Source organism: Hemitrygon akajei, chromosome 17 (genome assembly GCF_048418815.1).
Source record: "Hemitrygon akajei chromosome 17, sHemAka1.3, whole genome shotgun sequence".
Taxonomy (NCBI): Eukaryota; Metazoa; Chordata; class Chondrichthyes; order Myliobatiformes; family Dasyatidae; genus Hemitrygon; species Hemitrygon akajei.
The window spans coordinates 16,404,659-16,427,119 of record NC_133140.1 but is presented as its reverse complement, the minus strand read 5'-3'; the positions used below and the strand labels follow the sequence as shown (position 1 = coordinate 16,427,119).

Below are 22,461 nucleotides of genomic sequence, written 5' to 3'. Positions count from 1 at the left end.
TTTGTCACATACATTAATGATTTGGATGATGGGGTGATAAATTGGATTAGTAATTATGCAGATGATACTAAGATAGGTGGCGTTGTGGATAATGAAATAGGTTTTCAAAGCTTGCGGAGAGATTTAGGCCAGTTAGAAGAGTGGGCTGAAAGATGGCAGATGGAGTTTAATGCTGATAAGTGTGAGGTGCTACGTTTTGGTAGGAATAATCCAAATAGTACATGGTCAATGGTAGGGCATTGAAGAATGCAGTAGAACAGAGTAATGGTGCATAGTTCCCTGAAGGTGGAATCTCACGTGGATAGGGTGGGGAAGAAAGCTTTTGTAATGCTGGCCTTTATAAATCAGAGCATTGAGTATAGGATTTGGGATGCAATGTTAAAATTGTACAAAGCATTGGTAAGGCCAAATTTGGAGTATTGTGTATAGTTCTGGCCACCAAATTATAGGAAAGATGTCAACAAAATTGAGAGAGTACAGAGAAAAGTTGAACAAGTTAGGTCTTTACTCTTTGGAGCGTAGAAGGTTGAGGGGGGACTTGATAGAGGTATTTAAAATTATGAGGGGGATAGAGTTGACGTGGAGAGGCTTTTTCCATTGAGAGTAGGGGAGATTCAAACAAGAGGACATGAGTTGAGAGTTAGGGGGCAAAAGTTCTGGGGTAACACGAGGGTGAATTTCTTTACTCAGAGTGGTAGCTGTGTGGAACAAGCTTCCAGTAGAAGTGGTAGAGGCAGGTTCAGTATTGTCATTTAAAGTAAAATTGGATAGGTATATGGACAGGAAAGGAATGGAGGGTTATGGGCTGAGTGTGGGTCAGTGGGACTAGGTGAGAGTAAGCGTTCAGCACGGACGAGAAGGGCCGAGATGGACTGTTTCAGTGTTGTAATTGTTATATGGTTATATGGATCCAATGTGTCAGGAACAAGCTTACATTTGGGGACACAGCACAAAGTGCAGGGCCTACATCAACCCTCTCCCCAACCACCGACATACCCCTTCCCCACTCTCCTGTCCCAGGACAATGCATCTAGGCTCTGGGGCCCATGTCTGAGGATTGCTTACCTTTGAAACATCGGCACATGTCTTCATGTGTCACATATGCTAATGTGAAGCAACACAGTTAAGGACATACAAGGGAACAGTGACATCACCTCAGAGCAGCTGAGCCTCCTGCTGTTTTATCTCCTAATGGACAAGCGACTAACTCAAACTTCCAGGGCAGCTATCTATGGACAGGCAGGACACATCAATGGGAGGGAAAAGGAAGCTCGTTATTAATTTCAGACAGGGAAAGAAGACTACCTGAGTCACAGAGGGCCACCCAACATCCCTAACTGAGCATTGACAAAACAATATGAACTAGGCCTGAATGAAGGACTTGCAGTCAGGCTCCTAATGGGATCATTCTGCATGAGAAGGGAAACTGGGTTGTCTTTTTATGCTGAAAGGCCATGCGGGTTAGGCTTGTATCTTTTGGGGCTTTTTTGAGAGAGGTGGTTTTGATAAGGCAGATGGGTTGCCTCACGCTGGAGCATCTAGAAACTACCGGTCAGCACGTTTAAGGCAGTGATGATGTAAAACCCTCCTTGAGAAGATGTGAAGTCCTTAGAGTAATCTCGTCAAAGGGCTGTGGTAACAGAGCCTTTGAGAATTTTTAAAAGGCAGAGGTAGATTGCAATCACTGATAGGCCCGGGGGGGGGGGGGGGGGGGCAGAAGGAGTACATGAGAACATGAAATTGGGGTTCCAACCAGACCAGCTATGATCTCATTCAGTGATGGATCAAGTTTGAGGCAGCGAGAGGCCTGCACCTGCTCCTAATTCTCCTGTTTATAAACTGAAAATGGAGGGAAGAAGGGCAGAGTTAAGATTTATTACTGGAGCCTGGCTTCACTCTAAACAGATCTGCTCGGAATGAACTGGGTCCACAGGCACTTTGAACCAATGTGTAGCTGTACATGACCTGAGATTTGTACAGGGTTCAAAGGAGTGGAAGGGAGCTCCATCAAAGGATATCTGCTGTTCTCGATGTCATCCGTCACATTCTGAATGCTTTGCTGTACCCAGACTCGCTGCTGGTCCAGCTCCTGCTCCCGCCGATCCAGGTCCTCTATCTCTGCTTTCAGGTCAATGAGTTTGTCCGCGATTTCTCGTGTGTTACAGCCTGGGCCCACTCCTCTGTCAGAGGACAAAGACACAAGGTGTAAATTAACTGGTGCAGGATGCTAAAGAGGTCTGTGTTCAATACAGCTTCACAAGGGCTTCCCCCTCATGACCGCCCTACCAAACTCCAACTACTTCTAGAACCTAATCTGAATCTTTTTGCTCTGGGGTGTACACTTGGTAGCAACACTACTACATCAAAACTCCTTTCATCTAGCATTGTTGGACTAGCAGATTTTCTACACTATATAGTTATTATATTAGTGTGCCAACATTTACTTATTTCACTTTCCTGAAAAGTTACACAGTAAATACATTTTGGTGAACCTCAGCTTTAAAGGAAGCACAGGAAAAATCAGTTGAATCAAAGGTAATCAATGCTGTCTTCTAAAATGTATCAGTTGAACAAGCAGACCTATCTAGTTGCCTCATTCTTTTATTTACTTTGTTTATTTAGGTACAGTGTGGAATAGGACCTTTCAACCCTTCAAGCCGCACTGCTCAGCAAACCCCCAATTTAACCCTAACTTAATCATGGGACAACTTACAATGATCAATTAACCCACTTGAACATTCAAGGTACATCCTTGAACTGTGGGAGGAAATCAGAGCATCTGGAGGAAGCACACGCATTCATGGGGAGAACTTACAAACTCCTTACAGAGTTGAACTCTGAACTCAGACACTCCAAACTCTAACAGCATCCCACTAATTGCTAAGCCACCATTAATAGAGCCAACTGGTGAACCATGGGATTTTAGACATTGAATCAGACATTTCTGGACAGTTTCATAAAGAACCAGCTTTTTTAAAAATTCTGTTAACTATCATTGGGGTACAAATAGGAACATAAAAAAATCTACAGCACAATACAGGCCCTTCTGCCCACAATGCTGTGCCGAACATGTCCTTACTTTAGAAATTACCTAGCACTCTATTTTTCTGAGCTTCATGTACCTATTCAGGAATCTCTTAAAAGACCTTATTAATGTATCAACCTCCACCACTGTCGCCAGAAGCCCATTCCACGCACTCACCACTCTCTGCATAAAAAAACTTACACCATCTCCTCAGTACCTACTTCCAAGCACCTTAAAACTGTGCCCTCTTGTGTTAGCCATTTCAGCCCTGGGGAAAAAGTCTCTGACTATCCATATGATCAATGGCTCTCATCATCTTATACACCTCTATCAGGTCATCTCTCATCCTCTGTCACTTCAAGGAGAAAGGCCGAGTTTACTCAACCTATTCTCATAAGGCATGCTCCCTAATCCAGGCCACATCCTTGTAAATCTCCTCTGTAAATGATGTAGAAATGGGCACTGTAGGGGGCAAGTTAGGGTTTTGGATCCAAAATGTTATTTAATCACATATTGCTTGTAGGTATGAATGGTTCCAAGTCAGCACAGTGACCAACGGAAAGCCCCTCTGGAAAGGCAGAGATCAGCCAGTCCAGCACCAATGAACTCAGAGAGGGCAATACATTCTGGATCTTCCTAGTAGCATCCACACTCCAATGCAACCTAGCTTCTTGCCAGGACTATACAGGATAATGACCTTCAAGGAAACAGGAAGAAAAAGAAAAGACTGCCTTAAAAGTAAAATTATTGCCTAGAACTACAAGAATAGAAATGGAAGAGGAAACCAATAGTGAAAAAATGAACAGATTTAAAAATTATGCCTCAGTTTCCATCCAATTGTCAGGCTCACACCCATGTCAGACCAACTAAGTGACAATTAACTCCTTATAATTAGAGAGGATTGATAGAGAATATTGTATAACAAAGAATGATTTACTTGAACTGTACCTGAACCCTGAGGGGTTCACTGTACGGAGAGGATGCACAATAAGGTGATGATCCAAGGACTGCAGGGGTGAAGGGGAAACATTTAAAAAATAAAAGCATTCTGGAAGCAAGCCTTAAGGAAAGCCCCAAGTTCTCCTCCAACACATTTTACTTTGCAAACTAGAAGTTCGTAACAGTTAATGCTATGTTAATAGCATTAATAGGAGTTAATGCCTGTGGAGCACTGGGGCTCCACAGGGGGAAATCCTGTCTCCCTTTCTCTTCACCATCTACGCCTCGGACTTCAACTACTGCACAGAGTCTTGCCATCTTCAGAAGTTTCCTGATGACTCTGCCATAGTTGGATGCATCAGCAAGGGAGATGAGGCTGAGTACAGAGCTACGGTGGGAAACTTTGTCACATGGAATGAGCAGAATCATCTGCAGCTTAATGTGAAAAAGACTAAGGAGCTGGTGGTGGACCTGAGGAGGGCTAAGGCACCGGTGACCCGTTTCCATCCAAGGGGTCAACGTGGACATGATGGAGGATTACAAATACCTGGGGATACGAACTGACAATAAACTGGACTGGTCAAAGAACACTGAGGCTGTCTACAAGAAGGGTCAGAGCTGTCTCTACTTCCTGAGGAGACTGAGGTCCTTTAACATCTGCCGGACGATGCTGAGGATGTTCTATAAGTCTGTGGTGGCCAGTGCTATCATGTTTGCTGTTGTGTGCTGGGGCAGCAGACACCAACAGAATCAACAAACTCATTCGTAAGGCCAGTGATGTTGTGGGGGTGGAACTGGACTCTGACGGTGGTGTCTGAAAAGAGGATGCTGTCCAGGTTGCATGCCATCTTGGACAATGTCTCCCATCCACTCCATAATGTACTGGTTAGGCACAGGCGTACATTCAGCCAGAGACTCCTTCCACCGAGATGCAACACTGAGCGTCATAGGAAGTCATTCCTGCCTGTGGCCATCAAACTTTACAACTCCTCCCTCGGAGTGTCAGACACCGAGCCAATAGGCTGGTCCTGGACTTATTTCCACTTAGCATAACTTACTTATTATTATTATTTAATTATTTATGGTTTTATATTGCTATTCTACACTATTCTTGGTTGGTGCGACTGTAACGAAACCCGTTTTCCCTCGGGATCAATAAACTATGTCTGTCTGTAAACTTGGGGGAGTTGATAGGAAAGCAGGAAAAATTACAAAATGGATTTATATAGGTTTAACTGCAAATGGGTGGCTGATGTGGACCCACTGAACTGGTGGCCGGTTTGTGCTCTCTGCTACTCTTTCACAAATCAGGAGATTAACTGGGAATCAATTTCTAGCCTGACGTAGGCACAAGAGAATGGAATGTGTCCAGAATCTCTCAGTGCAGTCAGAAAGCCATGATTAATGTGACATATTCCATTTAACACAGAACACAGCAGTAAAGCACCTAGCACAGGATAAGTGATGTCACTGACTTCCTGGTTGGAGCCCTTCTGGCTAATCAGTATTCCTTACCAGTAATGGCAGGAACTCATGACGCAATGCCTCAACTATCTCAAGAAAACACAATCCTCCATGCCTCCCCCAGTAATCATAGAAATGCTTCCCTTCAAAATAAAGACCCTTAAAATACCCTTATGCAGTTGTCACAGCAAGCCACCACATCCCCATATCCTTTTCTCAATAATGCTTTAGTCTGGAGTGCATGGCAGTCCTTTGCTAGCACTGCTGTCCACTTGACTCAATCAATGTTGAGGTCGATTCACCCTCTGCCTGTTATTTTATAATCTAGTGACGGGTGCTGTGGTTCAATAATGTGCTTTACTGCTGTCAGAGTCAAACACTTCAAGTTCTCCCAACCATCCCAGGAATTAACCCCCTCAGGAATCTCAGGAAAGCCACTCCTATGTTCCTAGGAATCACACCCCATTCCCTCTTCTCCATGGTAACTGGTTTCACTTCACCTAGGAATTATGAAATACTTCTAAATCCATAGTGATTTTAAAAATCAAGAAAAAATTTGCAAGTGCTGGAAACACAAACAAAATGAGGAGGAACTAAGCAGACCAGGAAGCATCTATGGGAAAGAGTAAACGGTCAACATTTCGTGCTGAGACCCTTCGGCAGGACTGGAGAAAAAAAAGATGAGGTCAGATTAAGAAGGTGGGGGAGGGGAGGAAGAAATACAAGGTATAGAGGTGAAGAGCTGGAAAGTTGATTAAGGAAAAAGATAAAGGGCTGGAGAAGGGGGAATCTGAAAGAAAAGGGAGAGGAGCACCAGAAGGAGGTGATGGGCAGGTAAGTAAATGCCCATTTGGACATGCCAGTCCACAGACTCCTCTACTGCCGTGATGAGACAGGTTGGAGTAACACCTTATATTCTGTCTGGATAACCTCCAAATTGATGGCATGAACATCGATTTCTCGAACTTACGGTAATGCATCCCCCCCGCATCACCATTTCCCCCCTCTCATCTCCTTACCCACCCATCGCTTCCCTCTGGTGCTCCTCCCCCTTTTCTTTCTTCCATGGCCGCCTGTCCTATCAGATTTCCCCTTCTCCAACTCAGTATCTCTTTCACCGATCAACTTCCCAGCTCTTTACTTCACCCCCAGTTTCACATTCTATCTTGTGTTTCTTCCTCTTCTCCCACCACCTTCTTACTCTGACTTTTCACCTTTTTTTCTCCAGTTCTGAAGGGTCTCGACTGTACTCGTTTCCATAGATGCTGCCTGGCCTGCTGAGTTCCTCCTGCATTTTGTGTGTGGTGATTTTAACAGTGGTTCTTTGCATAGCTCTCGCCTTGAAAGGTGTGAAATTAAACAGAAACTCACTGTTTTAAACAAATAAGGATACAGTGCAAAAGGTTATCAGTCAGTTCTCCAGCACCCTCACACCCTCCTATTTCCCCTCCAGCGACAACTGTGGCAGGCAGCACCATGCATAACGGATTAGGTTATATGAATAATACTGTGTTACCAATTCTGAAAGTAGAATACAGTGATCCTGAACTGAAAGGACTCAATTATCTTGCACCTCAGTTAAATTAGATCCAGATTGACTTCCACAACCTGTCTTTGGGGTTGATGACCCAGTAATCCCATATTATTGTAGTTCTGATGGTAGGCTAATAAAACTCGTAGGGTTCAAAAAGAACTCCAGCAAGGGCAGGTGATCTAGCACCATTTCTAATTTGTGCTATTTGCCATTTAGTGCTGGCACCTGCATTTCAGTTGCAAGTCATGTGAAATGCATTTGTAAGCCGACTCATACAGTCGAACAGGGGAAAGCGAGGGTGGGGAAAACATGTAGAGGAAATGAGGCACAGAGAACATGCCTTATGAGAAAAGGGTGAGTGAACTTGGCCTTTTCTCCTTGGAGCATCGGAGGATAAGAGGTGACCTGATAGAGATGATGAAGGGCATTGATTGCGTGGATAGTCAGAAGCTTTTTCCCAGGGCTGAAGTGGCTAACACAAGAGGGTACAGTTTTAAGGTGCTTGGTAGTAGGTACAGAGGAGGTGTCAGGGGTAAGTTTTTTTTAATGCAGAGTGGTGAATGCGTGGAATAGGCTGCTGGCAGCGGATACAATAGGGTCTTTTAAGAGACTCCTGGATAGGTACATGGAGCTTAGAAGAATAGAGGGCTATGGGTAACCCTAGGCAATTTCTAAAGTAAGCAAGTACATGTTCAGCACAGCATTGTGGGCTGTAGGTTTTCTATGTTTCTATGAAAGAAAAATACAAGTGGGTAAACTGGAGATAAAGAGGAAACCAACACAAATACCACATGGATGCTGCCCCAGAACCCACCCAGCAAACAGACACACTCACTTCCACTGAATGCTATTCTTTGATTTCTTCTCAATCAACCCGATTCCCTCCAAAACATTGGTGATATCATAAATCCGACGCTTCTGCCGCACAGCCAGTGTGTCTGCTGCCTGGAAAGAAACAAAATGGTGGAACTTATCATGCATGTGGATAGAAAAAGCACAGACCAAAAAGGCCTCAAGTACAATACTGGAAACTGACAAAAGCAAGTTAAAAGCAGAAAGTTAAATTGGTGCTGCTGCCTTACAGTTCATGCATATGACTATTCCCTTGGTACTCCATTATTTCCCACACACGGAACAAAGGGGAGTGATGCACATTAGAGAGCATAAGTTACAGAGGGAAGGAGAATAGGACCAATGACATTGTTCTGCTGGCTGATGGTATGAACTGATGGCTACTTCAGTGCCTTAAAATAGATAACCCACCTGTCATGCAAGTGAGGAAAACCCCTGTCTGGGACTGATGGGATATAGATTCCACTTGTTATTACTGTTCAACAGGCCACCGGTTCCTTCTGATGAATCTTTGTATTTCTGAGAAATTGCCACAAACTGCAGCAAATTAATTCCCTCATACTCAGAGCACCCTTCATGCTGGGATTATCATTCTACTAAATGGAAAAGACTCTAGAAATCATCTTAAAAACTAAGAGCTTAACTTCAATGGTCATGCATTTCAATGGCCAAGACATCAACGGCAGGAATTGTTGGTGGTCAAACATCCCAGACTCAAAACTCACTGCAACAGTCCCTCAGGGAATCATAACAGGCAGAACAAAGTTGCTTCCTCAATAACCCTCTCTTTATAGGTCCACAGCGAGAAATAATTACCTCCAATTGCGTGCATACCAACATTCTACAAAATCTAGCAACTTTTAGCCCGAGCTGGTAGATGGCAAGTAACATTTGCACCACAAGTACCATTCAATTAAATCCCAAAAGAAAAGTGAAACACCTCCCTAATATTCAACACCAAGTCCCCCAGCAATATTCTGAGAATGAACATTCCAGTTACAAAATTAACAGTGACAGTTTTAACAATTACTGCATGCCACCTATAGCAACTTTCAATGCACTCTTAACATCTCCAAAACTTGTAACATCTACCACCATCCCCTCTAACCCACCCCCCCTCCCCAAGATTCTACCACTGACCTCCATGCTAAGACAATTTCCAAGGCCAATTACCTTACCAAACAGCATGTCTTTGATACGTGGGAAGTAATGAGAACATCAAGGCACAATCAGATGATCCCAGGAGAATATCCTAACAGTACCGGAGGTCAGAATCAAACCCAGGCTGGTCACTGGAGCTTCAAGGACTTACCAGCTTTGCCACTTTGTTTATTCAGAGCTATTCAATCATTAGAATTGTGACCACACTTGAAAAAATTACTCAGTACCCTGAGGATATGAAAACTATATGAAGGCAACTTTTTTCCCTAAAATTTCAAGTCACTATCTGCACAAGCAGTCCCTCAGGCACACAACAGGCCAGTAGTACTTCCCTGCTTCACTCGTCACAAACAAAACTCAAGGTCCAGGTTTACCAAAGAACTCCTACCCCATTTGGCATAATCTGCTCACCCCACTCTCCAATTCCCTTCAGGCCCATGCTGAATTGTCACCTGAGCATCCAATCCATAGAAACTCAAAAATGCTGGCCAACCTGCACAGGTAGCAAAGGAGGTGGCCGTTCAGCACTTACAGCCTGTGCCACCGTTGAAAAGGGTCAATCCAAACACTTCACAAACCTCTACTTGAATTTATAGACAATTCCCTTTTGACTTGTACAGTAACCATTTCCCATTCACATTCTCAAACATCACCTGCTGACCAGATGAATCCCTCAATTCTGGTTCTCCCTCACCCACCTATATACTATCTCACCCAACCAGCACATTTAGCTACCAAGACATCGGTCACTGGCAACTTCAATATCAAATCTCATTATTGAACAGGAACAGATTCTCACTCATCTTTCCCAGCCCAAGATCATTAACAGCACTACAAACTCAGACCTGTAATGGACCAGTAAGATCCAGCAAAGCCAACAAGCCCTGCAACTCAGTTCCACACCCATCACTGCAAAAGGCAGCCACATCACACAGGTAACCTTAGTGTGGGGAAAAGCTGGACATTCTAACCTGTAAACAGCTAAGCAGGAGGGCGCTGCAAGCCAAGGTCAATAAAAAGACAGCTACATGTAGTCGACTGCCACCAGGCAGGTCAGCCACAGTTACACCTTCCCATGTAGTTTAGCATCAGCTTTTTGGCATCAAGACCAAGTAATGCAATACTGATAAGGGTTAGACCATGGACTTCTGGGGTGAATAGTTGAATGCAACTAGGGATCAACAGAACAATGTCACCAATGTTGTCTGGGCAAATGGTGGTCAGATTTGAAGTGCAATTACAGGTATCCCCCTGTGGCGGCTGCAATTACCAGCCGCACCATCAACTGGGCATATTAAAGTGTCCTGTAGCCAATCATCCTCCTGATAATCTGGTAAAGGACTGAGCTGTTGCATTACACCAGCCTAAGTAGATGGGGCTGGATAATTGGTTTGTGCCATTCTGCTACAGCCAGAGGGGTGTTCTCTGGAGCTGCTTCATTTATGCCGTATCTTTTTAAGGAGAGGAATGTTTTCTCTCCCCTGCAATTTACTATGGACTGGCCAGCATTGAATATAAACCTGCAGTCAGGAGATGAGTAGTGTCTCTTGGTTTGAGGAGTATTTACTATGTTATTGTAACCAAGTTCTGTTTTGTTTGGACCAGGAAAAGGCCTTCAACAGGATATCGCACACGTACATGGCAGAAGTACTCTCCAAAATGAGATTTGGGGAGGGAATCCGGAATTGGATCAAACTGCTCTACACGGACATCTGTAGTGCAGTCCAGGTCAACGGGTGGGAAACAGACAGCTTCCCCATCAGGTCTGGAGTCAGGCAGGGCTGCCCTCTCTCCCGTCTTGTTCGTGCGCTGCATAGAACCCTTTGCCGAAGCCATCAGGAGGGATGAGGGCATAAGAGGGGAGACGCTGCCAGGCAGTGGAGGGACTCAAGTCAAAACCTCCCTGTACATGGATGACATCACCATATTCTGCTCTGATCCGAGGTCAGTTCGCAGGGTGATCAGCATCTGCGAACAGTTCGAGCAGGCATCGGGGGCCAGGATCAACCGCACGAAGAGTGAAGCCATACTCTTCAGCAATTGGCCCGACCGATCCAGCGTCCCCTTCACCATCAGGTCTGATCACATGAAGGTGTTGGGGATCTGGTTCGGAGGGGCCGAGGCGTGCAACAAGAACTGGCAGGAGCAGACTGCCATGGTCAAACAGAAACTGGGACTGTGGGGAGGGCGCTCCCTATCAATAGTGGGCAAGAACCTGGTCATCAGGCGTGAGGTGCTCTCAGGGCTGCTGTACTTGGCGTAGGTGCGGCCAGTCCGCCGCTCCTTCAGCTCGGAAATCACCCAAGCCGCCTTCAGATTCGTCTGGGGATCCAAGATGGAGCAGGTCAGACAGACCACCACGCACAAGTCCCTGGACAACGGAGGGCAAAAACGTCCCCAATGTCACCCTCACCCTGATGGCCAGCTTCGTGTGTGGCTGCATCAGGTTGTGTGTGGATCCCAGGTACGTGTGCACCAAGTACCTCTATGTGCCCAGGTTCTACCTGTCGCCCTGGCTACGAAGGATGGGTCTGACCCCTTTCCCGCGCAACACCCCTGTCAGCTGGTCGTTGCCGCCATACCTGCCCTTCGTAGAGAAGTTCTTTCAGGTCAACGCCTTTGACCACAGGGCCATCAGGCAGTGGTCAGCACGTAAGATCCTGCAGGCACTGCAGGAGAAGGACGTGATGGACACAGTGGGGTGGTTCCCTGAGCAGACCCTCCAGTTCATCTGGCAAAATGCCTCATCGCCAGACCTCACCAACAGGCACCAAGACCTCGCCTGGCTGGTGGTGAGAGGGGCCCTCCCAGTCCGATCCCTCCTGTACGCCCGTAACGTCGTCTCCACACCCCTCTGTCCACGAGAGGACTGCAGTGAGGAGGAGTTGGTGACCCACCTCTTTGCACACTGTGGGTTCGCCGAGAAGGTGTGGAGGAGAACGGAAGGGATAGTGTCGAGGTTCATCCCCAGCAGCTGCGTAACAGAGGACTCTCTGGTCTACGGGCTGTTCCCGGGGACGCACACAGAGACCAACATCCGGTGCTGTTGGCAGATCATCAACTCGGTCAAAGACGCTCTTTGGTGAGCCCAAAACTTGATGGTCTACCAGCACATGGAGATGTCTGTGGGGGAATGCTGCCGACTGGCACATTCTCAGCTGCAGGAGTACGCGCTGAGGGACGCACTCAAACTTGGTGCAGCCACCGCAAGGGCCCGGTGGGGGAAGGACCATAGTCTAAGGTTCTTCTCCCTCGGGAGATGAGGGGTGGGAGGACGGGGTGTATACCCCTAAACAAGTGTATGTAAATATGGAATAACAGAGTGCCACATGGGTGGCGAAAAGTGTGAAAATGTAAGACAGTAATGGAAACAATTGTAAAGAATTGAAAGTCATTGAATGGTTTATTGTATATAATTTTATTTCTGATTAAAGTCTATTTTGATTTTAAAAAGTTCTGTTTTGTTTAGCTGATTCAAGTTTGGACTCTAGAACAGTTCTGTTGAGTTTGTAAACATTTTGGGTAAATAAAACCCCTATTTTTTTCACCTTTACCTGCTCTCCTAGTTTTATGCTTTTCCTGGTCCTTCACACCCCCCCCCCCCCACAAAGGTAAAGCGTTCCTATGAAACCTTTCTTAAGCCGAAATGGCATAAAGCAAAGAACCATTAATTTATATGGGAAAAATTTTCATAAAAGTGAAAATCCTCTTCGTAATGCGAAAACAGGTTAGTAATGTAGGTCTTCTGTAAAAGCAAAGTGGCGTAAAGTGAGCATTCATAAAGCGGGAGGCACCTGTATCTAAAAGATCCAAGGGCTTATGCCTTATAGCTTTTTACCAGCAGGCTATACATGCCAAGATCAACCACATGTAGCCAATGACTTAAGATTCAAACATTTCAATCATACCCGTTGCTCCAGAACCACAAAGTGGCATCTCCTGCTCCAGTAGTTTCCAACTGCCATCAAGGGAGAAATTCTAGCTTTTGTATCTCCGCACTTTAGAATTGGGCCACTAGCCCCAAAACACACACCAAATAGAAGGGGCCATCCTATTGTGAAGTTAGGGGGCAAAACTTCGGAACTCGCACTGTGTCAAACCTCATTAAACCAAACAGGCTCCAGTTGGACAAAAGCACTAGTTTTGTCTTCAATCCCAGCACCATCATGGCTGTCCTTGAATTGGTCTGGGTGAACCACACATTTGAATCACTGCTGCTTGAAAGATGCTGGGTGATTGCTTCCAGGATATTGATCCAAGCAATGAAGAGTAGCAAAACAGAAACATAGAAAACCTACAGCACAATACAGGCCATTCAGCCCACAATGCTGTGCCAAACATGTACTTACTTTAGAAATCACCTAGGGTTATCCCTTGCCCTCTATTTTTCTAAGCTCATGTACTCATCCAAGAGTTTCTTAGAAGACCCGATTGCATCCGCCTCCACCACCATTGCCTGCAGCTCATTCCACACATTCACCACTCTCTGCTTAAAAAGCTTACCCCTGACATTTCCTCTGTACCTACTTCCAAGCGCCTTAAAACTGTGCCCTCTTGTGCTAGCTATTTCAGCCCTGGGAAAAAGCCTCTTGGCTATCCACACAATCAATGCCTGTCATCATCATATACACTTATATCAGGTCACCTCTCATCCTCCATTTCTCCAAGGAGAAAAGGCCAATTCACTTAACCAAGAATATGTTCCCAAGGTAAAAAAGTATGACATTTAAGAGTAACATGGGAGATTCGGTAGGTTCTATCCAAGCCTGGTACTTGTCTTCCTACATGACAGGTTTACAAGGTGCCAACCTGCAACTGGACAATAGCTGCCTGACCTCTACTAAAAGATGATTGGAGAGGTACCAACTACATCCAAACAGAAGTCCCAAAGGGGAAAGGTTATAATTTTCAAGCTTTATGTTTTCAATTTGTTTTCAAACTTAAAAGAGAACATAAGCAACAAATCACTCCATATGTTGCCCTGGAGATCAGTCCAGGAACAATGCTACAGGTTGAGGGTTCTTCCTGTTAAGATTCTATGTTGTTCTGCCTTTTCCCTGAGCCATCTGCTTAGATTGAAGATCGCCATACCTACTGCAGTGGCACTTGACCAGGCCACATTTCTGTAGTCACCAGTGGCACCTCTCCGTACCTGATTCTAGTATATTTTAAAATTGTGAACTCACGACTTGCCCCAACTCACTCAGCAGGCCACAAGCAGCTGGCACTGTAGATCTTAGTCTGGCTAACAACCACACCAACTGGCAAAACTTTAACCAGTGTGTCTAGAATTAAAAATCGGTAGAGGAGCAGTTTTTTGACAGGACTGCATTTAAAAGACTCCTCATTTCAAACAGCATCTTGTACACCCTAGCATTTCCACCAAAAACCACTGTAGTTGCACACAAAGGATAACTCTTGGTTAGAGCAATGTATGGTCACCATTTTTCATTTAAAACCAGGCAAAGTAGTGGAGATGCTTTTTGGGAATGAAAGGCAATGATGGCTAAAATAATGATATGGCTGTGGAGACAAGATCTAGCCACCATGGCTTCTGGAATAACAACTTGGTCTTGATTTGATGGCTCACATAAAGGACAGCTTTTGATGAAGCATCCCCTATAGTCATGTACTAGGGTATGAGCCTTCAGAACATGGAACAGTAACAGGTCCTTCAGCCCACAATGCTGTGCTGAACCAATTAAATTATTAATCAAACAGCCAACTAAACTGACAAAGGGTCTCGGCCCGAAACGTCGACAGCACTTCTCCCTATAGATGCTGCCTGACCTGCTGTGTTCCACCAGCATTTTGTGTGTGTTGTTGGCCAACTAAACTAATCCCTTCTGCCTACACTATTTCCCTCATTCACATGCCTATCTAAACATCTCTTAAAAGTCCCTAATATATTCACTTATACCACCTCCCCAGGCAGCACATTCCACACACCCATCACTTGTGTAAAAAAGAACTTGCTCTTCACACTCCCCTCAGCTTAAATATATGCATGCCCCCTAGTATTAGGCATATCAATTTTGGAAAAAAGATACTGTTTACTTTTATCTATGCCTTTCATAATCTTATAAATTTCTATCAGACCTCCCCTCGGCCTCCGCCACTGTAGTGTAAACAACCCAAATTTGTCCACCTCTTGTTTTAGCACATGCTCTCTAATCCAGGTAGCACACTGGTGAACAACATCTGCAAACCCTCCAAAGGCTCCACGCCCTTCCTATGATGACCAGAACTATATGCAAAACTCCAGAGGTGGCCTAACTAGTCTTATAAAGCTGCAAAGTAACCTTCTGACATTTGAACTCAATGCCTCAACTAAGAAGCGCCAAGGCAGCATTATGGCTAGCATGGCACCATTAGAGCTCAGGCTGGAGTTCAACTCTGGCACCATCTGAAAGGATTTTGTACATTCTCCCTGTTACCACATGCGTCTCTTCTGTGTGCTTTGGTTTCCTCCCACAGTCCAAAGACAGGTTTGTAGATTAATTGGTCATTGTAAATTGTCCTGTGATTATGTTAGGGTGGCTCTAGGGCAGAAAGGGCCCATTTCAGGCTGTATATCAAAATAATTTTTTAAAAAAGCAAACACCATATGCTTGCTAACCACCCCATTAACCCATGTAGTCACTTTCAGAGAACTATGAACTTGGATAACAAGATCCCTCTGCTTATGAATACTGTTCAAGGTCTTGCCCTTAGCAATGTATTTTCTTTTTGCATTTGACCTACCAAGGTGCAACGCTTCACATTTGGCTGGGTTAAGCTCCACCTGCCATTCTCCCACCCCGTATCTGCAACTGATCTATATCCTGCTGTATTCTTTGCCAGTCTTCTATGCTTTCTACAACGGCACCAATCTTCGTGTCGCCTGTAAACATATTAACCCACCCATTTACATTTTCATCCAGGTCATTTATGTACACACCTCAAACAGCAGAGGTCCCAGTACAGTTCCCTGTGGAACATCACATCACAGACTTCCAGCTAGAATACGCCCCTTCAACCACTATCCTCTGGCTTCTACAAACAAGCCAGTTCGGAATCTAAATGTCCCATTCATTATGGATCCTATACATCAAAATCCTCTGGATGAGTCTTCCATGAGGGACCTTCAACACCCACAGCTCTAATTTCAATCACCCCCATCACCTTGTCAAAAAACTCGATCAAGTTAGCAAGACAAGACTTACCCTGCACAAAGCCATGCTTGCTCTCATTAATTAGGACATGGTTTTACAAATGCTCATAAATCAAAACCCTGGGACGTTAAGCACTCATTCCTGTCCATCTTTCAACAACATCTCTGTAATGAGCACTTCATAGTCCCACGTACTGATCATGCTTCGTTAATTACTTTTGCTTATAATATTTTATCCTAGAACAGAATTCACACACTTTACACTATCCACTCCTTTGTACTGATCTATTACTTTGCTCCAGTCCGTTTTAACTTACCCTTTCCTCCACTAACTTTCTAACATCTAACTTTCACTAACATCTAACTTTCCTCCACTTTCTGACCTGTTGCTCTGGTTCCCTTACACCTGCTAAATTAGTTTAAACCTTTTAGAGTAGTACTAGTAAAACTCCTGGCCAGGATATTGGTGCAAGGATGTATTGCACCCAACCTGGTCACCCCTGCCCCAGAAGAGGTTTCAGTGATCCAAGAACCTCAAACCCTTCCCCCTGCACGTTCCTCTGCCACTCATTCATCTGTACTATCATTCTAATCCTGTCCTGATTTGCAGGTGGCACTGGGAGGATTCAGCGATTACTACTTATTGAAGGTCCTCCTCTTTTGCCGCTACCCCCTATCCAACATATCATTGGTGCCAATTTGCACCATGACCTTCGGCTGATCACCCAACCCCTTGAGAACATTCTTAGCAACACTGGCATGGGATTGGACCGAAAATGTCAGGTGGATTCATGAGAAAACACAGGTTGAATTGATGAGCATGTGAAAGAACAAGTTACAGAGGTGCAGGGAAATGAGGGAGAGTGGGACTAATGGAATTATTTCCCAGGAGTCAGAATGGACTTGATGGGCTAAAGAGCCTCTCATTTATATAAATAAACTCTATACCTATTGGCATGAGAATCCTTAGCTTAAAAACAGACAGGAGCACAAAGTAGAAGCCACTAAAAAAAATATGTCCAGCCTTGCCAAGTTTTCCATCCATCCATTCAATAACCTATCATTTCTTTTTGGTTGGATGGCCATACGTTATTTTCAATGAAGGGCCAAGGATAGACACACCGTTCAGTGTGTGCTGGCACAAAATCCCTGGTTTCTACTCTGTTCCCAAGCACTTATTTGCCATGGAGACAGGATTGCACTGTGACAACATCATTGAAGAGACTCTCACATAATGGCACTGACTCTCCAAAGTTGACTAGCTGCTGCCATTCACTACATGGGTGGGGGAACAAAACTATAGAAAGTTATCAGGGCAACAGTACCTCCCATAGTCCAAGACATGTATCCTTCCTTCACTTGTCAAGTATTTAAATACTGCTCCATCCACAGACTTGCTACCAACATTAACAAAATGAAAAGGGAAATGACACAACTAGGCTACAGTCTAATTTTCAAACTGTAACTGCCCAATCCCAGACATTATTTATTGGGAACAGCATGGAACAGGCTCTTCTGGCCCACTGAGCTGCAACATCCAACAAATCACCAATTTAACCCTAATCTACTCACAGGACAATTTCGTATGGCTTTGAATTGTAGGAGGAAACCCACATGCACATAGCAAGAACACACCAACTTTCTTACAGAGAATGCCAGAACTGAAATCCAAATTCGATGCCCTGAGCTGTAATAAGTGCCATGCTAACTGCTACGTTACCATGGCATCCCATGGCTTTTTAATCTCGTTTTTTGATATTTAAAGCTACCATCCATGATTCACCATTAGGATTGACTGTCCGAGTAAGAATCCCACCAAACATTCACTTAGTGTGATGCAAAGCTGTTATGTTGAACCACATCCTCTCGCATCCATAAGCAGTGCAGGTTGGAAGCAAAATGCCATTGCCTCTAGTGTAGGCAAGGTATGTGTGTGCATTGATGAGGAGAGTAAAAAAAGGGAGTTGGAGGATTAGTGAAATTTGGTGACTAATGGCCAGCCTGGACTCAATGAGTCAAATGGCCTGTCTCTGTCCTGTATACATATCTGTGACTTGGAAATTTCAACCTTAGCGTGCAATATGCAAGGAAGTTAACACCAACAAGAACAAGCAAGAGACACAGAGAATTGAGGTTTGAGGTCAAAGAATCAGCTCCACTGGATCCACAACATAAAGATCAATGCTGACATATTAGCGAGCTACTGCTATCCTCAAAGGTATCAGTTAGAGGGCAATGGTAATGAGCAGCAGGCAAAGGCAAAACATACACTAGGGGAATCTTCAAGTATAAACCCACAGGTGTACTTCTGGGCATGAAAAGATAACCTGACTTGCCCTCACTGTCATTTATGGAAAGGTCTGAGGACAAAAGCAATGGAGGTCAATGCTTCAAGAGGTTCAGCCACCAGCAAACAGCTTATTCAAATAAATTCCACATTCTTGAGGAGAAAAGTGCAGTGTTGAAGCAATTATGGAAATTCTAAGCTATAAATAATTCACCTTTAATTATGGGTGTTCACAACATTAATACAAGTTACAATGGCTTCTAAGGGTCAAAGGTGAAGGAATGATCAGGGTGTCATGAATAGAACTGGCTATTCCACTCCACTGGAACCCATGACATCCCCTTAACAACCCTTCACCTTTCACCCTCTGGGCCATTTCAACTTCCTGTTGGGGTACCATGAATTGATCAAAGCTTCTGTGCTGATGGCAGGAGAGATAAGGCAATGTGAATGCTAAGGACACACCACTATAATGCTGCACATTGTACAAAGCATGGATAGACTCCATGTCAAGAAAATCCTAAATGGAATTGATGGAATCCCACTCAATAAAAGACATTTTGACAGTTCCAAGTCTAACATACTGAAAGACTACGAGCAAGAACATACACAAGGATATACCAAAGTCAGTCACGTTTGTTACAATGTGAATGTTGACACCGCAGCTTTACCGCTCACTTACATGCAGCAGAGACCCTTCTATTACTGCCCTTATGTTCCAGCTTACAAGCACAGCAAGCTATTCTTAATAGAATGAAATGCCAGGCAGCTATTCAACCACAACGAGAATCACAGCACAGCCGATTTCTGTTATTTAGACAAGAGTGATTATGCCTTTCCCCACCCGACTTCCAATCCCAGAGCATTAAGGATAATGCATGCCTCTGTTCAGATCTGGAATTGAATTCTCCAAATGGTGAGGTATAAAGCATCATTCCTTTAGAACATTTTGTCAAGTTTGGCAATTCCAAATAGCTAAGCCACCAATATTTCTAACCTTTAGAACAATCCAGGCCCAATTATAGTAAATGTATTATGGATACCAGTAATTCCTGTCTGCAACAATTCAGCACCCACCTCCTCAACACAGGGACACAGTTTCATTACCCAGACCAACAAATGTTCATTCCATGCCTTCACAACCTGGACCACTCCCCACCCCGTAACACATAACTGCCATTTCCACGGGACAAAAACTCCACAGCCTGGCTTAGCCCAGCATAACTGCTCCCTCTTACCTATCAAGCCAAGGCTCTGCTTTGTCCTTGTGCTAAACCTATCAAAATCAAGGGCAACATTTTGCCACCCTTTGCTTTCAATCTATCAATTTACACCCCCTCAAGCTAAGCTTACAATCTGACCCCATGGGCTGCAATTGCTCACCACTGTAAACCCAACATGGGGGGGGGGTGCAACTTCTTAGAAGTAGCCACCCTCCAGTATGCAATTCCCAACACCCTTCACCCACTAGAACAGAAACACACACACACACACACACTATTCAACCACACAAAATGCACATCAGCTTTGATAACTGGTGGAGCTTGATATGCTGTCTGTGTCCTAGGACAACATGAACAGTTAGAAAGCAGAGACCCTAACCACCTTCCATAGGTGATAGAGAAAAAACTCAAGGATCGAGTTTCTGACCCTTTGTAAGATGTATGAGGTATGATCAATGCATTAACCTGCTGAATCATTGAGGGCTGTGTGTTTGTGTGTGCTTCCTTTTTTTAAAAACAATATCCAGCATTGTTCAGGCCTTTCTCAATCCTGCAGCAAGCATATAGCCCACCTATCCTACCCAGGAACAGTCATGAAGAATCTGGATTTGAATGAGTGCATTCAGCACAGCACTGGGCCCACTGGCAGCAGAGAATAATTCAAGCTCCTCTCCCCAGTAAATGTAAAACAGCTCATTACTCTTACTGAAAGCAGCTCTAAGTGTTGTTCCAAGGTAAAGTGCACATTCATTTCTGCTGTGATGAAGAGACTTGATATTTGACTTTACAATTACCCTCCCTATATTTGCAGTGCCTTTACAAATAATCAATTTGCAAGAGAAACTCAGGCAGCATCTATAAGGAGAAGCACTGTCGACGTTTCGGGCCGAGACCCTTCATCAGGCTGTGTTCCACCAGCATTTTGTACGTGTTGTTTGAATTTCCAGCATCTGAAGATTTCCTCGTGTTTGCAAGAGAAAGTATTCACATTTAATTCCCATTTGGCCAATGAAAGTGAATGGCAAGTGGGTGAAGTGAGCAACTCCTAACTTCCCGACTTTGACTTTAAAAATGTGTGGACTTTTCTTTTAACAGTCTGGCATGCTTGGATGGGGCCATGGGCAAAGGGTCCAGTCAACGGACTACTTCTTGCATCCTTGCTTAACCCCGGCACTGAGCTGACACAAAGCTGCATCATTAACATGGGGCAGGGGGTACCAAAGTGAGTAACAAAACTGCAGGAGTCCAGTGGACGCACGGCCAAAGCACCTCACAACTATTGGCGGGGGGGGGGGGGGGGGAGAGAGGAAGGTGGTGTAACGGGTGGAAGTAAGTAGTACCGTGAGTGGGAGGGAGGAAGAGAGGTACCAGGGGAGTTTGAGGGTGGGGTGGAGAGAAGCAACGGGGGAGCGTGTGGGGCAGAGGCAACGGGGGAGCGTGTGGGGGCAGAGGCAACGGGGGAGCGTGTGGGGGCAGAGGCAACGGGGGAGCGTGTGGGGGCAGAGGCAACGGGGGAGCGTGTGGGGGCAGAGGCAACGGGGGAGCGTGTGGGGGCAGAGGCAACGGGGCAGCGTGTGGGGGCAGAGGCAACGGGGGAGCGTGTGGGGGCAGAGGCAACGGGGGAGCGTGTGGGGCAGAGGCAACGGGGGAGCGTGTGGGGGCAGAGGCAACGGGGGAGCGTGTGGGGCAGAAGCAACGGGGGAGCGTGTGGGGGCAGAGGCAACGGGGGAGCGTGTGGGGCAGAAGCAACGGGGGAGCGTGTGGGGCAGAAGCAACGGGGGAGCGTGTGGGGCAGAAGCAACAGCGGGAAGGAGTACCGGGAGAGGGTTTGGAAGCAGTACGGGGTTTGTGTGTGGGGGGGGGGGGTAGATCTGGTTAATCGGGAGGAATGGGGTGGGGTGGTGGGGTTTATGGGGTTTGGTCGGCGAGGGGACAAGCAGTAATGGGTGTTAAGAAACAGCCCCAGTTCTGAGGTAATGGCAATGAGAAGCAATTGGGGTGGACTCCTCCACCGGGTCGGGAGGAACGAAGTCATTGCCGGGCGCCCCCACCACCACCACCACCACCACCAGTCCCAGCTCTCGCCTCCCGCCGTCTCCACGTTCCACGGCCGGCCTCGTGCTGTCCCACAGCCCCGGGCCTCCGTCCCCCCTCCACCAGCACACCAATCGCCGGCACGACTCCCTTCTCACCACTTTCAGATCGAGCACGCCGTCCTTGGCTTCCTGCAGCAGGGACACGAACTTGGTGGTGAGGAGCCCCAGGCTCTTCTCGTGCCTGCTCGGCGTCTGTGGCAGCGACTCGGCCATCTTGTCGGCCGCAGCCGTTAGCAGCGCGCGGCATGCCGGGACTGGTTTGAACACCGAGCAAAGGCAGGCAGCCGCTCCGGCCAGGGAGCGTCCGCAAACCACTGCCGGAGTAAGGGAGCGTCTCCCATTGCAACCTCTCAAACTACATCCAATACAAAACATAAATAGTTGCATATATCCGGCAGATGAAATACTAAAATAAAATAAACTTAATGGAAGTACATTTTCTGTTTTTATTTTCAATTTCCAACACAATAGTTTGTTTTTGACTTTCACATTCTCGACAGTTACCTCAGCTGCTAGCTACAACCAGTATTTTCTGGGGGGGTTTTTGCAGCCCACGGGAATATATGGAAAATTAAAATAGGGTAGTAGGATTGATGTAGTGCAATACGAATTTATCTGAAACCTTTTTTAGCTTGTCAATTATTATGATTTTACTATAAAAGTACAAGAACTAATAAAGACACATGCTAAAATTATTTTGCAGCAACAATGCCAATTTTGTGAACTT

The 22,461-nt window shown here is 45.5% G+C and overlaps 1 protein-coding gene across 1 annotated transcript in view; it reads right to left on the bottom strand.

The window, feature by feature from the left end:
- The window catches only part of e2f4 (E2F transcription factor 4), a 42,827-nt gene extending 20,834 nt beyond the window's left edge, over window positions 1-21,993 (bottom strand). The window contains exons 1-4 of the mRNA XM_073069707.1: window positions 21,831-21,993; window positions 7,798-7,907; window positions 2,019-2,180; window positions 1,066-1,109 (exon numbers count right to left, since the gene is read on the bottom strand). Of these exons, the coding sequence (XP_072925808.1) occupies window positions 1,066-1,109; window positions 2,019-2,180; window positions 7,798-7,907; window positions 21,831-21,947 (433 nt within the window). The 5' untranslated portion in view covers window positions 21,948-21,993. The remainder of the gene's footprint in view (window positions 1-1,065; window positions 1,110-2,018; window positions 2,181-7,797; window positions 7,908-21,830) is intronic.
- Between the last annotated feature and the right edge of the window lie 468 nt (window positions 21,994-22,461).